Source organism: Polypterus senegalus, chromosome 7 (genome assembly GCF_016835505.1).
Source record: "Polypterus senegalus isolate Bchr_013 chromosome 7, ASM1683550v1, whole genome shotgun sequence".
Taxonomy (NCBI): Eukaryota; Metazoa; Chordata; class Cladistia; order Polypteriformes; family Polypteridae; genus Polypterus; species Polypterus senegalus.
In genome coordinates, this window is record NC_053160.1 from 21301617 (window position 1) to 21323605 (window position 21989).

Consider the following 21989-nt stretch of genomic DNA (forward strand, 5'->3'; position numbering starts at 1 on the left):
AATGTCAGGATTAGTTTACTATCATCTTAGCCCGGCATAAATGCAGTGTGACTGCAAAAAAAAAATAAAACACCTCATTTACCTGCAAACATTTTTCTACATTTTATCCAAACTTCTGGTGGCACAGCCTGTTTGCCACAAATAGCCCTTTCCAAAATCTATCCACTAAAAGCTCACTAGCCATAATCTGGCGCTCCTGCCTTTCTGGAGTTCAGTTCTTAGTTAATGATCACGTTTTCTGATATATTCCAAGACAACCATGTGTTCCATGAATAAACCCTTTGCTGCAAGGTTTTAGCCAAAACCCCATAATCCTTCTTTGTCTCTCTCTCTCTCTCTCTCTCTCTCTCTCTCTCTCGCTCTCTCTCACTCACTCACTTCAGCACCCTTCGTGGAATTACACTTGGTGCACAGACAGGTTAAGTGGCTTGATGTGGGTCACACTACTAGCCAGAGGCTGGGACTGTGCTGTGAAACTTGTGGTTTAAAGTTCTTTTCCTTTCTTTTTATTTGGATTGAAAATACTATTGAAATACAAATCTGTACCCAATCCTGTTCCACTCTGTTACCCCTGTTGGTCAACCCTGTCCATTGTTCAGTGTTCTTTAAGTGTTGTGTTGTGGTTAGAGTAAACCTACCTTGCCATTATTACAAAAATGTCAGTAATTTGGACAAATAACAGCCTTTTTGGAATAAGTTTGTCTTTAAATTATGTTACTTTTCATTTTTCTGTTATTTGCATATATGATATTGCATTTTCAGATGGAGATTGTATCAATAATTCAGAAACAGGGAAAATTACAAGGGAAGCAGTAAAACTACTGCACAGACTGAAAGGTCTGGCATTTGTTAGAAGAGGAATTAGCTTCATGGAAAGAGGCCAAGAGAAAGAAGCATTGCTCAATTTTCAGCTGAGCCAGCAGTCCTTTCCAGGTATTTTGTGATTTGTTACATTGTTCGTGCATACTGATAACTAAAGCTACCTTAGGTTACACTGAAAAATGGTAAGGAAGGTTTTTCCAATAGTTGATTTCCAGTTTCTTGATACAAACTCTTATAGCATTTTGTTATTATAGCAAAGAAAGTTAAACACTGCTTTAAAGAACTGCAATTGCATCATTTTGTTGTATTCAAATAAAGTATAATTGCTGTCTAAAGATCATGTGTTTTTCTGTATTTAAAAATACTTGTGTGCGTTAATAGGATACTTATATATTGTTTTATGAGTATCATTGCTGTCAAAGGTTTTATAAATCTTACATCTTAAATTTAATATGATATATGCAGTATGTGTGCGAATATTAGTGTTGGATTGATACTTAAATTTTTAACTCCCCCAACCACAATTCCCTTGGCTCTCAGCTTATTCATCTAGCTGGCCCACACTTACGGGTGCCTCCCTGCTCTGTCACACATCATAATGAGGAGCTTGGAGTTTCCAACATGGCGTGTGTGTGTATATCTATTTGTATGAATATATATGTATATACAGTAATTATGTGTGTGTGTATGTGTGTGTGTATATATATATATATATATATATATATATATATATATATATATATATATATATATATATATATATATATATATATATATATATATATATATATATGACCAATATTCTGAATTTAAAAACATAATTGGCTTCACACTATTTTGGTAGTGGTAACTGGCTGATAATAACTTCATTTTATAATGCCACATTTTGAATGTACACAGCAAAGTTTTGTTTAAATTACCTTCTAGGTGCAGAGATGAAGATGTGACATATGATGGGTTATTATAAGCAATGTGTCTCTCAGTTGTTATATTATTTTTTTTGGCAAAGACACATTGTATTAAAGGAAGTGGGTTCAGAGTAAAGTATCCACAAATACCACACCATATTTCTTCATTCAGAGAACATTAAATACATAAAACAATATAGCTATTAGTAGTATCATTGGGATCTTTAATAGATCAAGTTAATATCATTTCGGATCAGGAGTGTAAGGATTATTAAGATTTGCTGGATTGGATAAACACTTATTTTCTATTTTTTCTGGTGATTAAATTGGAGAAGTGAACATTTTAGAATTAGTCTACTTTATTTCTTTATTTTAATGTGTGCTTTCTTGATGTATAAAGTAACCTAAAAGTGCTATGTGTTGTATAGAATCTGTTGATGGTGCCTTCTGGCTGCTGGAAGCCTTGTGGAGACTTGGAAGAAAGGATGAAGCTGTTTCCTACTGGCAGAAGTTACAGGAATCCAGACAAAGTGTAGTAGACATCAATAGCATTCATAGGTAACTATTTAAATTTGGTTTTTCATAATTTCTTGATTGTTTTATATGCTGACTGACTGACAAAAACTTCTTAGCTATTTGCAGACAACCTATGGAAACATGTTTTTCAATAATGGATCTCTTTCATTGCACTGAGGCCCACAAAAATCTAACCTCACTAAAAAGTTAATTAAATCGTGGAAAAAAACAGAGAAAACATTGATGATATTGCACATTTAATACTCAGGAAATGAAATCTTAGTGCCAGTCATTGGCACTGACAGAATAATGCAGTTGGCATTATGTCCGAATGCAAGTCAGTGACACTGTAGTTCAAGTTTCACTTAAATCCTTTTTTTTATCTTGATATAATTTATTCCTTGTATACATAAATATATGCAGGAAAATGCTTATTAACATGACATAAGTAATATCAGATATCAAAAATTAGTTGTTAATAACAATAAAATTCTTATTAAATAAAAATAGTGTCCCACAATGTTCTTAATCATTCTTTTTTTCAGTTTCTTATTTATTAAAATATGCATTTATCGTCTTGAAACACAATGACATCTTTTGATTTCCTTTGAACTTTCCATTTTTGTGTTCTGTTTTGTAATTTAAATTGATTAAATTACCAAGCATGTGTAAGAAATCAGAACTGGTGCTGTCTCTATCTATTAATCATGTTTCTTTATTAGTTCACATGTCTGATTTACTCCAAATATGTAATAGTAGTATTGTTATGTGTACAGAGTGCAGTGGATTAAATTTATTTAATCCTGAATACTCCATTTTGTAAGTATGCCATTAGTACAGTATTCTGTAAATTTCTGTGTTCCAGTTTGAACTACCATGATAACTGTGTTATCCATGCCACAAGAACAAAAACCAAAGGGCTTGCAAAATGCAAAATATAATATATTCAAAATATACATACAGTATACAGTATATACACTCACCTAAATGATTATTAGGAACACCTGTTCAATTTCTTATTCTCATTAATGCAATTATCTAATCAACCAATCACATGGCAGTTGCTTCAATGCCTTTAGGGGTGTGGTCCTGGTCAAGACAATCTCCTGAACTCCAAACTGAATATCAGAATGGGAAAGAAAGGTGATTTAATCAATTTGGAGCGTGGCATGGATGTTGGTGCCAGACGGGCCGGTCTGAGTATTTCACAATCTGCTCAGTTACTGGGATTTTCACGCACAACCATTTCTAGGGTTTACAAAGAATGGTGTGAAAAGGGAAAAACATCCAGTATGCGGCAGTCCTGTGGGTGAAAATGCTTTGTTGATGCTAGAGGTCAGAGGAGAATGGGCCGACTGATTCAAGCTGATAGAAGAGCAACTTTGACTGAAATAACCACTCGTTACAACCGAGGTATGCAGCAAAGCATTTGTGAAGCCACAACACGCACAACCTTGAGGCGGATGGGCTACAACAGCAGAAGACCCCACCGGGTACCACTCATCTCCACTACAAATAGGAAAAAGAGGCTACAATTTGCACGAGCTCACCAAAATTGGACAGTTGAAGACTGGAAAAATGTTGCCTGGTCTGATGAGTCTCGATTTCTGTTGAGACATTCAAATGGTAGAGTCAGAATTTGGCATAAACAGAATGAGAACATGGATCCATCATGCCTTGTTACCACTGTGCAGGCTGGTGGTGGTGGTGTAATGGTGTGGGGGATGTTTTCTTGGCACACTTTAGGCCCCTTAGTGCCATTTGGGCATCGTTTAAATGCCACGGGCTACCTGAGCATTGTTTCTGACCATGTCCATCCCTTCATGACCACCATGTACCCATCCTCTGATGGCTACTTCCAGCAGGATAATGCACCATGTCACAAAGCTCGAATCATTTCAAATTGGTTTCTTGAACATGACAATGAGTTCACTGTACTAAAATGGCCCCCACAGTCACCAGATCTCAACCCAATAGAGCATCTTTGGGATGTGGTGGAACGGGAGCTTCGTGCCCTGGATGTGCATCCCACAAATCTCCATCAACTGCAAGATGCTATCCTATCAATATGGGCCAACATTTGTAAAGAATGCTTTCAGTACCTTGTTGAATCAATGCCACGTAGAATTAAGGCAGTTCTGAAGGTGAAAGGGGGTCAAACACCGTATTAGTATGGTGTTCCTAATAATCCTTTAGGTGAGTGTATATACATTTAAGCTGGGTTCTTGTTACAAATGAAGAAGAGTTTTTGAAGCGGTGCACAGAGCTTTAGATTTTTTACATTCTTCTAATTTAGAGTTCTGCATGGGTCAAGAATAATAGTAGCATCAGTGTTACTGCAACAATACCAAAACTGCAATCCACCCATAAATTTTACTTAATTTCACAACCTAAACTGATCTGTTGATTTTAGAACTGTGGCCGACTAAACCTGGCACACATACTTTGATAGCACAAGTGTTTGGTATTAGAGTAGACATGTGTAAATTTTTATTCAACTGAAAAGAATTGAAAGAATAAAGTTTCTTGAACCAACAAAATAAAGATTGCTTGGCAAATATGCTTCTGTGTATGATGATCGGTGTTGGGTAAATATAGCATCCCTCTGCCCCTTTATTGTTACAGAAATAGGAATAGTTTAGCAATATTTGTGAATGTTGTATTTCAAAAATGTATACTTTGCCCAGTAATACTGTACCTCTGTATAACAAAACAAGCATAATATGCACAAAATAATGTACCTAACATTTTGTATAAAGTATTTGTATATTTATATGACACAATAAAGATAATTTTGTATTTCAGTGTATATTGTATAAAAAGACAATCAATGCTCCTTAATATATGGAATGTGCAGAGAAGGATCAGGTTTGTTCAACATGAACACATTGTTCAGTCAGGAAAAATCACTTACAGGAAATATCAAATAGACAACAGGCATATTAGAATGAAGTAAAGACTGCTCAGCTTTTTCTTGGGAGGAAAGAAACAGGTCATGGCATAGTTGCCCTATCTAGTCTGCATTGTGCACAATGCTTTTGGTAGTCTCCAGGCCCCATGACATAAATTAGAATAAAGAAGTTTAGCAAAGTGACACCTTTTATTGGCTAACTGAACAGATTACAATATGCAAGCTTTCGAGGCAGTGAAGACCCCTTCTTCACGCAAGATGCCTGAAGGATTGCAAATTGTAATATGTTCAGTTAGCCAATAAAAGGTGTCATTTTGCTTGACTTCTCATTGCATCCATAATGGCTAACACAGTACAGCAACCTACTAAAGAAGTTTGAAAATGTTATGTTATTAATTTAAACAGAAGGTAACGGGTGAATATAAGCATTGATATTTTATATGAATTTGTCAAAAAATGTTGTTTGTCTACTAGTTTCTGTGGTAGAAATCAAAACATATTAATTAAAGAAAGAAACTCATCTTCTACTAAGACAAGTCTGATGAAACGTCATTTAATTACTCATCAGCAAATGCCTTCGAGTGAGCATCCTTCACAGCAGTCTGTTTACAGCATGGTCAGAATGATCAGAGAAACAAAGGATAGAAGTTCATTTTATTAACATTTGAATGTACATACAGTGTTAATTAGTGCATACATTTACTGTGATTGGTTCATTGGTTTACACCCAAATAATCTATATATAAAAATAAAATTCTTATTCTTCTTATACCCTTTGGGTTAAGCCACCACCCTTGAAAGTTCTGTGTATGTAACAACCGTCCTTTCTGGTTGTTTACCACACATCTGCTGATTTCTTAGTCATCTTTCAGTACATTTTGTGTATTGCATCTTTGTCTGTGTTGTTCAGTTGATCTTTATCTGGTTTCCTCATATTTCTGAAGAGGTTTCTGATATTTATTAACTCTTTGTTATTTCTTTAAGATAAATGCTATATTTTAGCTATATATATCTCAGTTGATATATAACTTAAATTGGGAGAGAGGTGACTTAGGTAGTAATGCAGTAAATGACAAGAACTAATGTAAAAATTAATAAATTCAATACATGAGTATAAACATTCTCTTTCCCTAACAGAGATGCTGTGTTGTTCCTGTTGCCTCAGCAAGAATTGTCAACCAGTGATCTGGAGACTTTGAATAAAAAAATAGAAGAATATCGAAGTCAAGCAAAACCATGAACTTGGACCAGTGAGCTTCTGTAGCAAGTGAGGTGCTAAAAATATTATTTTTATACTTTGTCTAAAAAGCTATTTGTACATGTAAACATGGTATCATCAACAGAACAAAATATGGCAATTATAAGTGAATCTGGAGGCAAACTAACAATTGAGTTGGAATGTAACAACTATTAAGATCTATAAATGTAACTCACTTTTGTTAAACATCTCAAAACCTTTCCAGTTCTATTAAAGAGAAACATGCCTAAAGATATTTGTTTCTTGTTTCTATCACTATTAGCAGATTGTGGAAATTTGAGAATAGTTTCTGTAGGGCTGCCATTTTAAAGTGTTGTTGGATCGAATATAGGAATTTCGTGCAGTATAGGGATCTGCACTGGCAATCGGAAGGTTGCTGGTTTGAATCCCATAAATGCCAAAAGGAACTCTGCACTGTTGGGCCCTTGAGCAGGGCCCTTAACCTGCAATTGCTATGCGCTTTGAGTAGTGAGAAAAAAATGTAAAGAATTATTATTATAGTATAGTGTAATTTTTTTCTTGGTGGTATTTCATGGGTATTTAGAGGCCACAAACCTAATTAATATTGATGTCCGTTAGTCAAAAATACAGGAGAGGACCACCTACTGTAGTCCTATCCTACTAGCAGTCGATTTTCCTAGTTGTTCACATTAAATATTATCTATCCATGATTTTTGGTATAATTATTGTTGAAATTCAAGTCTTGCTGCTGAGCTCTAAAGAAAAAATATACAAACTTGGAATGAGTTTAAATTTTGAATTAATTGAATTCTACTCAACACCTGCCTTTGGATTGTGAGATGTTTTAATAAGAATTAACCAGATGCAAATTTATTAACTATGTGACACAAAATTCTTCTACTAGGAATCATACATTTCTGAAAGTCTTTTTTATTGAAAAAAATATTTATACAAGTCTTTGTCATCTTTTTTTAGTATGCCAGTGAGGAAATTGTTTGTTTAAAAAAACAGTGCTGTCATTTTTACTGTGTACAAGCTAGTTTTGTGTTAAATAAGGATTATATTAAAGGAGAAAAATGAAACACTTCAATATATTGTGAATTTTATAAAATCTGGTATATCTAATATTTATTGTAAATAGTATTTCATCATTTTATTAGTTCTTATTGTGAGGTGATTTAAAAATAAATATTTTGTGATTTTTTTTTTCTTGATCCAAGTGTGCCACACAAACCTTTTGTATTTGAAAATACAAAAATTTTTGTAGTATTTGCATATTTTATGTATAGATTTTTGAGTTTTGTTTTTTTTACATACAGAATTTAATTGTTACTGGTTTTGCATTTTGAGTTGAAGTTAAAAATTAGATTTTTAATACTGTCCTGATTTTTGTTATTTATGTGACGTGTCTTATGGGTCATGTGACCACATCAGTCATGGCCATGATATTTATGAAACCTATAAATGATGAATAAATATCATAAAAATAATGTATAACTGTTGCAGGTATCCCTCGGTGGATGCAAAAATCTCTTGTTCTTATTAGTGCTAGTTAGCTTTATTTCAAGTAGGCCCTAGTGTCGGGGTTGTTTCTCTGGTATCAATCCCACTACTTTTTGACTGCATTTTTATTTTTCTGTCTTTTCCTGTCTCATTTTGCCTACTGGTACTTCAACTTACTATTCCTTTTTTTTTTTTTTTTACTTTGATTTTCCACTTGTTGATCATCAATAGTGGTAGCACTGTTCCTATTGTTAGAATTAAAATGTAAAATGCATTCCAGTACCAGGCTAAAAGCCCATACACCTAATGTTAAAGGACCATAAAGTAATTATTTTAAAGAGCAGAAAAATCACTCCCCCAGTATTTCTCCATAACCAAAATATTTGAAAATGGTTTGTTTATTCTTCAAAATATGCACAAGGAAGTATCAACAATAAGGCATAATGTATCAGTAAATATGATGACAAAAATGCTGCTGTTACCTTGTTTGTCTAAAGTGGTGGCATTCACGCTTTTTAATGTTTTTAAAAACGTTACAAAAAGTATGAGAAAGGTTCTTTGTATCTCTCTCTCTTTTTTTTTTTTTTTAAACTTCAGGCTTTCTTTTTCCTTACCCAAGTGACCTTTTAACTTATTATTCTGCTGGTAAGACTTTTATACCTGCATATCTGGGATTACATCAGGGCTGTGACTTGGAATGCTTTTTCTTTAGGGGACTGTGTTCTTAAATCAATTATGTGGTGTGAGGGTCTTTAAAGTCTTGAGATCAACAAACTGGACTACCCTGTGGCATCCCTTGAGACCACTGTACCACTGAACTCTGCCCTGCCTTAAAATGGTCAGGACTACATGTTAAATGGACAACACAATTCATTTTGGAGCTTAGTGGCTCCATGTCAGCTCCCCAGGACATTTCTCCTCCACTGTTGCTTCTAAAAGAATTGCTTTGTGTGAGCCTTAGAAATCCCTCCCTTCTCTTATACCACCTTTGTGTCACATCTGCACTTGGTATCTCCTTTCTACCCAGGTGACTCTCCACTATTTACAAGAAAATGTCCACACTATAAATACAGTATGGCACAAGTGAGCGGTTTTATTAAGTTTTAGCAAATGCTGAAAAACACTTGGTATAAAGTCATTTTGATGGGAAAAAATGCAATCCTTTTCATTTCTTCTTGAAAGTATTTAAGCTGTCACACAAAACCAAATTGCCAATCTCCTATCAGTGATGGTGACATTCTGAGGCACTGTGAGCATCTCTGTGGTAGCTTTATTCAGAAAGGGCTTTTGAAATAATAATCAAGATGACATTTCTGCATGGTGAATAATTATTTGATATTAGGTTCTTTTAAAAAAAAAAAAAAAAAAAAGCTGCATCCTGGCTGTACTAAAACTGTAAGACATCTGGCATTATACAGTACGAATGCTTTTGAGTAAGAAATGTAAAGATAAAAGATTCACAGCAAAGCATCTTTCTGAAACAGAAAAATAGTACAATAAAAAGAAGTCTGCAACAAACAAGAGTTCTATTTTTGCTGCTGCTCAGTTTCTGTTTCACAGCAGTTACAGAAGTTGGTTCAGCCTGTTTGAACAGCTGTTGCCTTTTTATGGTCAATTTGTCGTGAGATGACTCTGTGGTAACACAAGTCTATTTTCTTTCTTTTCTCCTTCATGCCTGAGACGTTAAATATTGCTGAGATTCATGGACTCCCTCCACCATGTTGGTGTTTTCTTTTGCCAAGGTGACAATTTATTCCACAGGAAACAGTTTAGATTTGAATGTGTGGAGCATTTTATCCATTGGTTCAGTGTGGGTTGTTAGAAATGTCAGTGATGAAAGTAAAGTTAAGCTGCAGGATGTGATTAAAGCAGCAAGCAAAAAAAACATTGAGATTGAAGGTGTTCAGAGTGCTGTGCTTGCTCATCTGGGGCCTCATGTATAAATGGTGCATACACACAGAAATGTTGCGTAAGAATGTTTCCACATTCAAATCACGATGTATAAAACCTAAACTTGGCGTAAAGTCACGCACATTTCCATAGTACCTCGTATCCTGTTGTACGCAAGTTCTGCGCTTGGTTTTGCAGAATGGTGGCACCCAGCGTCAAAGCAGTGCTACTGTTCCTGTGTGGTTACTTTAGATCCACATTCCTGACGTGGCTTTATAAATACACTGAAATTAGCCGCATATTGTTTATTAGTGTAATGCATCTGATTGTAATTAACCTGTAACAATATAATGGTCCAGGGAATAGCCATAGTATTCCAAATACCATAACTGCTTTAGCGTTGTTACTCTCACTGCACTTTCTTTTTCGTCTTTCAGCTACTCCTGTTAGGGGTTGCCACAGCGGATCAACTTTTTCCAGATTACTCTCACTGCACCACTCGGATTATTTATATCACTGTATCTGAGTGTGAATCACAGCAGCAGCTGATCAGAAAGAGAATTATTGGTATACAGCATCAAGTACACGCTGCCTCAGCCATGGCAAAACGTTTCAAAGCCTTTCCTGTACGGACCTCGCGGTTCAGAAACAGTTTCATCCCAAGAACTATAAATGCACTCAATCAATTGCTCCTTGTAGAACTGTTTGTACTTATAAGTACAATTACCCCACTGTAAACTTGCACTACAGTTACAATATTACACAACCTGCTTTATAAAGCGTGCATTTACATATGATGACAATATAATTTTTAAGATAAAATGCAGCAAATATATTAATTATATTATACAGATAAAACTTTAACTTCATTTAAATTATCTGTATTGTTAATAATTAAACATGTGAGGACACGGGGCCGCAGCGCTAGCAAGTAAACGTATTGTTCCTGCCTCGCGCTGTATATTTGCTGAGGCTGGCGCGACACTGGAAGAATAGACGGATAGAATAATTAAACATGTACTGTGAAGATATTTCAATGTTCCTTAAAGGTTTTGAAGAATTGTCATTGTAAGCTTACAGATGGCTTAATGTCTATTACAGAGCTGATTGTGTGGCGATTGGGTATTTGGAGAAAGAAAAGTAAGGACAGGAATTGAAGGTTAGTATGTTTGAAAGAGACAGTACTGCTACAATAAATTATTTCATCGAATGTCACGCATGGCGCAGCAGCATCTTGTGGGAGACATGAACAATCCCTGCGCCACCGTGTTCCCATGTTTAATAACATGCTTTCATTCCAATCATCATGAAAATGATATCATGTATACATCTCAGTATTTTAATTATTCAGAGAGCTGTAATATCACGAATGTAATGGATTCTGTGTCCTGTCAGAGAAAGAGAAAGAACGGAAGCACGTAGTGATTCACACACACAGAGCATATAGAAGATCAAATACAAAACAAAGCATTTAACGTGCTACTTTAGTTACGATGGGATTTGAGAAACTAGTAAATTAAACGATAATAAGATGAAGTTTATGATTTTCTACTTTAATGACAAAATAAACTACGTGATTAAAGTGGAAATTTCGAGAGTAAAGTTGACATTTCGTGCTTTTTTCCCCACTATGTGCCATTTTTTTTTTTTTTTTGTCTGTACCCTAATAAGCTTTCATGACGGTGGGCTATAACTCGCCTTTTCACGGTGACTTTGATATGTGACTTCTTTTTTATTTCCAGCACTGTGCAACTTTGTGAACTTGAGCTTTCAAGTTTGTCCAACACGTTATGTCACTCGATCAACTTCCTTTTGTTGTTTATACCACTGTTTAAATCAACAAATCGTATGTTTTTCCTTGCCTCCACTTGGTATTCACTGAAATTCTTATATTTTCCCATTGTCTTTTCACAGAACGCTGAGCTTAAGGACTATTTATATTGATTTGCATATTCAAAGAGGTGTAATTCTGGGAGGAATTGGGGCGGGACATTAGGCGCATGCACATGTGTTACTTTTCACTCTGACCGGGATTTATGTAGCGGAAGAACATGGAAGTTGGAGTACGCACAGATTCCTGCATCTGGATTTTTCTGCGCATGAGCGCATTTCAGCTTTTGTGCTTACGTCATGTTATGGTGCGAATTCTACGCACGGCGTTGTGCACCCTGGTGTCCCCAGAGCTTTGCCATGTTGCATGACTCTTCCAGAGGAGGAAAGAAAAGACAGACATTGGAGAAAAGTTACAGGAATTTTTAATAACTGATATCAGGGAGAGCAAGAATAACAAGAAAGATCCATAAGTACATTTACATGCACACACAAAACCGGGATACGGTGAGTAACCTGGTTGAGGCAAATCCCTGTTTACATGCGTGATACCACTTACGGAGTTCTCCTTTGATAAAATTCTCAGATGACATAAAAGTGTCCTAAAAAATAGATTAAACATCATCAACAGCTGCTGTGAATGCAAAAACAAAAATGGAGCCTACGTGGCCCAAGATTGTGTTACTGAGCTTAGCATTGTACGTTCAGCTCTTCAACATAAATAGAGTGATTTCTAAAATATTGATACAGATTATTTCAGACAGGAGAAGGAATAATGTGATCGCCTGAGCATTTGCTTCAAGAAATTTTTCTTTGTGGATGCTTTCACTATTTCCTACCCATGGCTGCTGGATGTGAGTGCAAAACAAAGACATGTGCAGGCTAAAAGAGTGAAATGGACATGTGCAGACTACAAAATCCTTAAATGCAACTCAGTTAAGGGCTCACATAGCCACAGGAATGGGTAACTCAATGAGAAATCTATGTGTGTTAATCAGGTTTCTCTAACCACAATAAGGGTACACAAGGCATGAAGATGGGTGTCTGTGAATAACCAGGTAATTAAAGTGCATGTAAACACAGTCAATGACAACAAGGGTGTTCCCTGATTAGGAACTTTTTTTCACCTTTCTCATTGAAACTGACAGCTTAATGCCTTTAGTACATTTTAAAGGTACACAAGCCTGTCATTCAAATTGTGTCATTCCCATACAGATGTGTCCTATTTTAGTACTCCTTGAAACCTGCAGCTGGAAACGATACATTCAGTTTTATTTAAGATGAAAAGTTGGACACAAGGCTGTCAGCTTCCAATTTGTTGCTGAAAACTTCAGGCAGCAGGCAGCAGCTGGTAAGGTACAGCTGAGGGTAAATGTGTCTCTTTTACAGCATTTCATGATCCTGCCTGGTTCACAAACTCTAAATTGAGGTAGACCTCAAAACACACAAGCCATACCTGTGCTCCATCCAAGGCCTGTACCAAACTTGCAGGCTACACCAGCTCAGTTAGCCTAGCACAAAACTCCCAAACTGTGCAGGCGAATGTCCTGCACAGGCCCTGAAAATGGGGCAAAGGCTCAAAAGTCAAGAATTCTTGTCTGCTCTTAGCATGTCTTAGAGTATACAAGTGGAGCTTAGAGCTTGACATAGCTCTGAATGACTGCTTACAAATGACAGACTGGGAAATTTATGTGCAAATCACATAGGGATGCTATCGATTGACTCAATGACAACATTACAAACTATGTTAACTTTTGCGTTGACACTGTGGTACCCTCAAAGACTGTGCATTCCCTTCAGAACAGCAAGGCCTGAATTACTAAAGAACAAAAAGGTCTCCTAAATGAGAAAAAGAGGCTCTGAAAGACACACAGTGAGTGCTGAAGGAAAGTAAACTTACAAAGCAAAAATAGAAAACAAACTCACTCAAAGTAACATCAAAGATGTCAGAATTCTTACACTCTGGCAATCCAGGGTTCAGTTTTTAGAAGAGGTTTTATACAAAGCTAACACCCCAAACCTGTTTTTTTAGGGTTTTCCCTCACACTGCCACCTTGTTCCAATGAACAGTACCCCCACACCATCCAGCTAATACCACTTAAGCTGGAGTGGCCAATGTTGAGTCCAACTCTGACCATCAATATGGGATGTCCATATCTAATGACCAAGTGGGGAGACAACTTGAGGAAGCTACACCCAGGAAAAGCCATGAGACAAGATAGAGTCATTGTGTTCTTCATGCCTGTGCTGACCATCTTTGTAGTATCCTCTGCCACACCTGTTCAGTCTGGAAAACATTGTACATTGTTCCTATTCCAATGAAGGCGGGTGCCTCTTCACTTAATGACTACAGCCAAGTTGCACTTACGTGTCACATCATGAAGGCTGGTCCTGCACTATATGAGTCCTCTTGTGGTAGACCACCTGGACCCACTACAGTTTGCCTGTTGGACAAAGACTGGAGTGGAGGATGCAATTATCTCCCTGCTCCACAAGGCTTATTCTCACCTGGACAAAGGTGGCAGCACTGTGAGGATTATGTTTTATGATTTCTCCAGTGCCTTCAATACCATCCAGCCATCCCTGTTAAGGGGTAAGCTAAGAGATATGCCGGTGGTGTCCTGGATAATGGACTATCTGATGGGAAGCCATTTCTTTATGTATGTATGTACAGTATTTATTTAAAGAGCTATAAAGTTTTACCTATCTATTATATAGTGCCTTACATATCTATCTAGAAGAATTACAAACTATTTTATTAAAAAAAAAAAAACCTAGCCCAATGAAAGCAAAGTTTCTTGAATGTTTATTAAGAACATTAAAAATAAACCACAAAAAAAAAAATGGAGGGACAAAATAGGTATAATCAAATATATTTGCCCTAAGGGAAATCAGAAGCAAATAAATCCAGAAAACAAGAGATTATCTTACTTCAAAACCAGAATATTCAAAAATTAAATCAAAGAGCACAGTTCATAAGACATGAAAAACCTCAATGCCAAAGTAGTACCGTTAACTACTGCCTAATAAATACTGCTGGGTAGGGTCCCCAGATCCATTTTTAGGTGGCCCTGTCCCTTGAGATTCCACATAATGGGGACAGGGCAGAAAAGACACCAAAAGATTAAATGTTATCACTAATCACTATTTTACTGGGTTAAGGACACAAGTCTTGTTCAGCTGTCTGTCCATGATCAGCTTTGGGAGTATATTGTTTATTTAAATAAAGAACTGGAACAGTAAGCAACAACGCATGGGTCTAAACCTGTTTAAAGCAATGAAAAATAGAACTGTATAGCATTAGCAATGAAAATGTTACGTATTAGGAAATTGCACATGGTACAGATGAGTAAAGGTATGTTAAAGCTGCTGCTCTATGGATCTAACATCCTGGGTTTGAATCTCGTTCCAGTCATTATTCATGTTGAGCTTGCATATTCTCAATAGGTGAATACTGGATTTTGGTGAATTGGCAATTTAAATTGGTGTGAATGGTAATGTGCATGCGTATGAAGGTGAATGGCTATGAAACAACAATGTATTTGTCTAAATCCTGAGAAAAATCTTAGTCCTAGCCCAAAGCCAAGTGGATACTGTATCTTATCAAACCTGCGCATCAGGGCCCCCATGAACTAATAGGCTCACACATAAAGAAATTTCACCACACAGCACTAACTATACCATTTTGTACAAAGGAAAATCATTAAAAAATAAACAATTGTAGGCATGCAAATTCAAGAATGGCACTTTAAAAGCTTTGGCTACCACTGCATGCAGCTGTCAAGGCTACTAAAATTGCATACTGTATATACTTGCAGGTGTTGTCGGGTCTTGAAACCCAAAAAATCGATCATAAAATCAAACCCTGACTTATACGCCCTGTGATAGATGGAGACCTGGAGAAGCAGGTGACCAGGCGAGGGGCAATTCCTATTGCAGGACCCCTTGGCCTGGTCCAGCCACTCTGGTCCCCAACAATGAGGATCTTATGAGCTGGATCACCCTCGGGGAAATGGGCCACAAGGCTGAAGTGCCATAGCTGACACTTCTTCACAATGCAGGTAATGTGTCTCATTCGGGACTCCATGAGCAACCGCTCATTCAACACAAAGTCAAACCAATGATACCCAAGGATTTTCTGGAGAGATACAGTACCAAAGGAGTCAGTCTTCGTCTTGGGTCACTGGATAGCATCCATGTCTTGCACCCATATAGCAAGACAGGAAGCACCAGGACTGTAAAGATTTGGACCTTCTTCCTTTTGCATAGATATCTGGAGCACCACACACCCCTTTCCAGCGACGTCATGACCCCCATGCTCTCCCAATCCTTCTACTGACCTCATAAGAAGAGTCACCAGAGACATGAATGTCACTGCCAAGGTAAGTAAACCTCATGACGAGGTCGACACTCTCTCCGCAAACAGACACACTGCTGATGGCTGTGCCCAAGAGGTCAGTAAAGGCCTGGATCCTGGTTTTTATCAGGACACTCGGAAGCCCGGACACTCAGACTCCTCGCTCAGTCTCTCAAGCACCCCGATCAGAGCTTCCATTGACTCCGCGAAGATCATAGCATTGTCAGCAAAGTCAAGATCCGTGAATCTTTCTTCACCAACAGATGCCCCACAGCTGCTTGACCCCACAACCTGGCCTAACACCCAGTCCATACAAGCATTGAACAGAGTAGGAGCAGAAACACACCGCTGATGAACCCCAGAGTCAACTGGGAAAAACACAGAGGTTCTGCCTCCACTCTGCACAGCACTCACACTATCAGTGTACAGGATGGCCATGATATCCAGCAACCTCAAGGGGAACCCATGAACCCTCAGGATGTCCCACAGGGCAGCTCGATCAACTGAGTCGAACGCTTTATGAAAATCAACAAATGCTGCAAAGAAACTGCTGATATTTGCATTTGCGCTCAATGAGAACCCTCAGTGCCAGGATGTGATCGATAGACTTTTTGGTTGTAAAATCAGACTGTTCTGGTCGATGGTAGGTGAGCAAGTGATCATGGATCCTATTGAGGACGACCCTAGCAAGGACCTTACCTGGCACCGAGAGCAGTGTTATCCCCCTGTAGTTGCTGCAATCCAGGTGATCACCCTTCCCTTTCCAGACAGGGACGACAAGTCCCGTTTTCCAGTCAGTTGGGATGACACCAGTCTCCCAAATGGAAGCAAAGATTGCTTGCAAGGCCAAAAGGACAGTCTTACCACCAGCCTGGAGAAGGTCACCCCGGATACCACAGATCCCTGCAACGTTTCCCCCCTCAGCTAGTTCACCACTTGTGCAATCTCAGTGAGATTGGGTGGTTCACAGCTATGTATTTATATATATATATATATATATATATATATATATATATATATATATATATATATATATATATATATATATATAGTGACAGATTAGGGTTTTTCCTCGCACCCCTGTACCCTCAGACCACACGTCAGACTCCAGATAAAAGTCCAATAATAGGATTTATTATAATAATAAAGTGCACAAAGCACGCTCCTCTCCACAATAATCAATAAACCAATCCTCCACTCCCAGACGCTTAGCCACCGTGCCTCCCAACTCAGCTCAGTGTCTGGGATCTCTCACAGTCCTTTATATTCCTTGACCCGGAAGTGTTTGAGCCCTCAGTCCATGTGATTATCCAACACTTCCGGGTCGGGTAATTCTCTTTTTCTTCAGCCCGGAAGTATATCATTTCTTCCGGTTCCGCAATCGTGAATTACTTCCGGGCTATAAGGAAAGTATAAGTCCCTGGGCCTCCCTGCAGCGTCCTCTGGTGGCCCCCATGGTATCCAGCAAGGCTGTGGAGCAAAACCCCATGTTTCATGATGCCCTGCTGGAATTTGGGGCCCTTCCATGTTGCAGGGATGGCTCCATCTGGCGGTTTGGGGGCGTTGGCTGGGATACACGGCCGGCAATCCCTCACAATATATATATATATATATATATATATATATATATATATATAAAGAGAGAGAGAGAGCATGCTAGAAGTTAATATACTAATTAAAGAAAGAAACTTATCCTCTATTTGGACATGTTTGATAAAACGCCTTTGAGTCAGAAACCAGGCAAGGGAAAACTTGTCGATTGTGCCTTTAATTATCCCTTCAGCAAATGCTTGAAAAGGGAGAACTTATCACAGTAGTCTGTTACAAAATGATGAAAAAGTAAGGGCAGAGGTCCATTCTATAAACAACTGAATTTACATAATACCACTGATTAATGCATGCACATCACCAGACATTTACTCTGTTTTGTTGCACTACACACCTAGATAACTTAGTAAATAAAAGTCTATTTTATCATACTCTTGTTCTTTTTATACCCTTGGGTTTAGCCATCTCCCTTGAAATTTCTGTGTATGTGACAACTGTCCAGTTTTTTTGTTCATAGGATATCCGCTGATCTCTTAATCATCCCCTGTTACGTTTTGTGTATGACATCACCCTTCTCCTGGTACATCCTTGTCTTTGTTGTTCACTTGGCCTTTATGTGGTTTCCTGTTATCCCTTAACAGGTTTCTTACATTTGTCACCAAATTGTCTTATTTTTAAATAAAGATTTAAAAATCAAGATTTTTGAATACCTAATAAATACATAGATAAAGAGTAAACAAATTGTTGTATAAAGTCAGATGAGATGCTGGAAAACTCCATTTTTAAGAAACACTTCTTATAAACAAAAACGGTTCAGAACTTTCTCTACATCCAATTTGCCATTTTGCATCTTAAAGTGTGTCATTATTATATTGCATTGCAGTTGTTTTCTTTTACTCTAAAATTCATTGATTCCAAAATATTTATATTTTTCTTTGTGATTTTTTTTTCTTTAATAATGGCAAGCTAAAATTAAATCATTATATGTAAACACACCTAAAAAATGATGAGGAATAACATTCAGCTCAAGGAGAATATGCAGACTACACCGAAATAGTGGCTTAGCGGGGAGATGAACCCAGGATAATGGAGCCCCAGGATTAGGGATTTATTAGGGTGTGATAGATTGAGACATGTGCAAAGCACTATATAGATTGATATGCAAGTCGCTATATAATAAACAGATAGATGTGAAAGGCAGTATGTAAGATGGGCCAGACACGATATAGGTAGATTAATTTGGAAAGTATTATGTAACAGATAGACAATGGAAAGACTATGGCACAGCTATAAATCTGAGCAATTGTGCGAGAAGATGACTAGTGAGGGAGGCCACCAAGAGACCTATGAGAACTCAAGGAGTTACAAGCTACAGTGGATAAGATTGGTGAGACAGTGCAGACAACTGTTGCCTAATTTCAGATTTTTGGGAGAGCATCAAAAGGAGAAAGCATAGATAGACATCTCAGCTAAAGTATGCAAAATGGAGCTTTTTGGCTAGCAGACTATACGTCATATTTAGCACAAACCAAACACTGCACATTATCAAAAACACGCCATTCCCATTATGAAGAATGGATGTGGTAGTGCCAAGCTGTGCGGATGATTCTCTACAGCAGACACTGAAGGCTTCTGAGGGTAAAATGAATGCAGTAAAATACTGGGAAAACCTGGAGAAAAACCTATTGAAGTGTGACTTGGAAGAAGATACTGTATGTGTTCAAGCAAGACAGCCACCCCCAAGGATAAAGCCAAAACTATACAGGAATGTCTTAAAAACAATGGTAATGTCCTGGAGTGGTCACGTCTGAGTCCAGATCTCAGTCCAACTGAAAATGTAAGTCTGTTTACTTACAATCCGCATGAAACCTAACAGATTTTGAACAGTTTTGTAAAACTGATTGAGAGAGATCTGTGCACACGAACTGAAGGCTTAAATGGCTGCCAAGGGTACGTCTACTAAATACTTATGTAATCAATAATTTGTTGTTTTATATTTATAATTAATTTAGACCATTTCCATTCTGTTTTAGACCATTTCCATTCTGTTTCTGTTTCCATTCTGACATTAAACAACATTTATTTATATAGCACATTTTCATACAAAAAAATGTAGCTCAAAGTGCTTTACAAAATGAATAGAAAAATAGAAGACACAATAAAAAATAAACATAAGTCAACATTAATTAACATAGAATAAGTAAGGTCCGATGGCCAGGTGGACAGAAAAAAAAAAAAACTCCAGAGGCTGGAGAAAAAAAATAAAATCTGTAGGGATTCCAGACCAAGAGACCGCCCAGTCAAATTAAATCCCCATTAGCAGCATAATTCAGTGTTATATAACATAAAATGTGAAAACTTCCACAGGGGTGAATACTTTTAAAGACACTGTATCGATGGACATAAAAGGCACTCTATAACATAGGTACAGTAACACACTACACAAGATGGTAAAACTGCAAAAATAAATGATGTACAGTGCATCCGGAAGTATTCACAGCGCATCACTTTTTCCACATTTTGTTATGTTACAGCCTTATTCCAAAATGGATTAAATTAATTTTTTTCCTCAGAATTCCACACATAACACCCCATAATGACAACGTGAAAAAAGTTTACTTGAGGTTTTTGCAAATTTATTAAAAATAAAAAAAAATGAGAAATCACATGTCCATAAGTATTCACAGCCTTTGCACAATACCTTGTCGATGCACCTTTGACAGCAATTACAGCCTCAAGTCTTTTTGAATGTGATGCCACAAGCTTGACACACCTATCCTTGGCCAGTTTCGCCCATTCCTCTTTGCAGCACCTCTCAAGCTTAATCAGGTTGGATGGGAAGCATCGGTGCACAGCCATTTTAAGATCTCTGGGCCACTCAAGGACATTCACAGAGTTGTCTTGAAGCCACTCCTTTGATATCTTGGCTGTGTGCTTAGGGTCGTTGTCCTGCTGAAAGATGAACCGCGCCCCAGTCTGAGGTCAAGAGCGTCTGGAGCAGGTTTTCATCCAGGATGTCTCTGTACATTGCTGCAGTCATCTTTCCCTTTATCCTGCCTAGTCTCCCAGTTCCTGACACTGAAAACCATCCCCACAGCATGATGCTGCTACCACCATGCTTCACTGTAGGGATGGTATTGGCCTGGTTTCCTCCAAATGTGGCGCCTGGCATTCACACCAAAGAGTTTAATCTTTGTCTCATCAGACCACAGAATTTTGTTTTTCATGGTCTGTCCTTCAGGTGCCTTTTGGCAAACTCCAGGCGGGCTGCCATGTGCCTTTTACTAAGGAGTGCCTTCCATCTGGCCACTCTACCATACAGGCCTGATTGGTGGATTGCTGCAGAAATGGTTGTCCTTCTGGAAGGTTCTCCTCTCTCCACAGAGGACCTCTGGAGCTCTGACAGAGTGTCCATCGGGTTTTTGGTCACCTCCCTGACTAAGGCCCTTCTTCCCTGATCGCTCAGTTTAGATGGCCGGCCAGCTCTAGGAAGAGTCCTGGTGGTTTAAAACTTCTTCCACTTAAGGATGATGGAGGCCACTGTGCTCATTGGGACCTTCAAAGCAGCAGAAATTTTTCTGTAACCCTTCCCCAGATTTGTGTCTACAGACAATTCCTTTGACTTCATGCTTGGTTTGTGCTCTGACATGAACTGTCAACTGTGGGACCTTCTATAGACAGGTGTGTGCCTTTCCAAATCAGGTCCAATCAACTGAATTTACCACAGGTGGACTCCAATTAAGCTGCAGAAACATCTCAAGGATGATCAGGGGAAACAGGATGCACCTGAGCTCAATTTGGAGCTTCATGCCAAAGGCTGTGAATACTTATGTACATGTGCTTTCTCAGTTTTTTTATTTTTAATAAATTTTCAAAAACCTCAAGTTAATTTTTTTCACTATGTCATTATGGGGTGTTGTGTGTAGAATTCTGTGGAAAAAAATGAATTTAATCCATTTTGGAATAAGGCTGTAACATAACAAAATGTGGAAAAAGTGATGCGCTGTGAATACTTTCCGGATGCACTGTAGCTCCCCACTAGAATACCAAATAACATTCCATCTATTCTGTTGTAGGTTGACTACCCTGAAAGTCATTGGCACCTTCTTGAAACCTAGACTTCTTCTGCCTGGCAGATTTTTTTTTTTTTTCCTCCAGCTGTCTGGGTTTTTTTTTTTTTGTTTGTTTTTTCTGTCCTCCCAGCCATCGGACCTTACTTTATTCTTTGTTATTTGGTATTGCCTAATCTTATTTTTATATTTGTATTGTTTATAAACTTTTCTTTCTTCATCTTGTAAAGCACTTTGAGCTACGTCATTTGTATGAAAATGTGCTATATAAATAAGTGTTGTTGTTGTCTGGTAAGCTTATCGGATGTTGTTTATGATATATTTTTATCCAAATTATGTACATCTGCTTTCTTGTAACACTAAAAGAAGACAATTCTATTAGACTGAATTGAAACAAAATTGTTTGTTCAAGTGG

The 21989-nt window shown here is 37.6% G+C and overlaps 1 protein-coding gene across 3 annotated transcripts in view; it reads left to right on the plus strand.

Moving 5' to 3' along the window:
- fancg (FA complementation group G) overlaps positions 1 to 6646 on the plus strand; it is a 52129-nt gene extending 45483 nt beyond the window's left edge. For all 3 annotated transcript variants that reach the window (XM_039758333.1, XM_039758334.1, XM_039758335.1), the window contains 3 exons: positions 763 to 933; positions 2159 to 2288; positions 6295 to 6646. In XM_039758333.1, coding sequence (XP_039614267.1) covers positions 763 to 933; positions 2159 to 2288; positions 6295 to 6397 — 404 coding nt within the window. In that variant the 3' untranslated portion in view covers positions 6398 to 6646. The remainder of the gene's footprint in view (positions 1 to 762; positions 934 to 2158; positions 2289 to 6294) is intronic.
- Positions 6647 to 21989: the final 15343 nt, after the last annotated feature.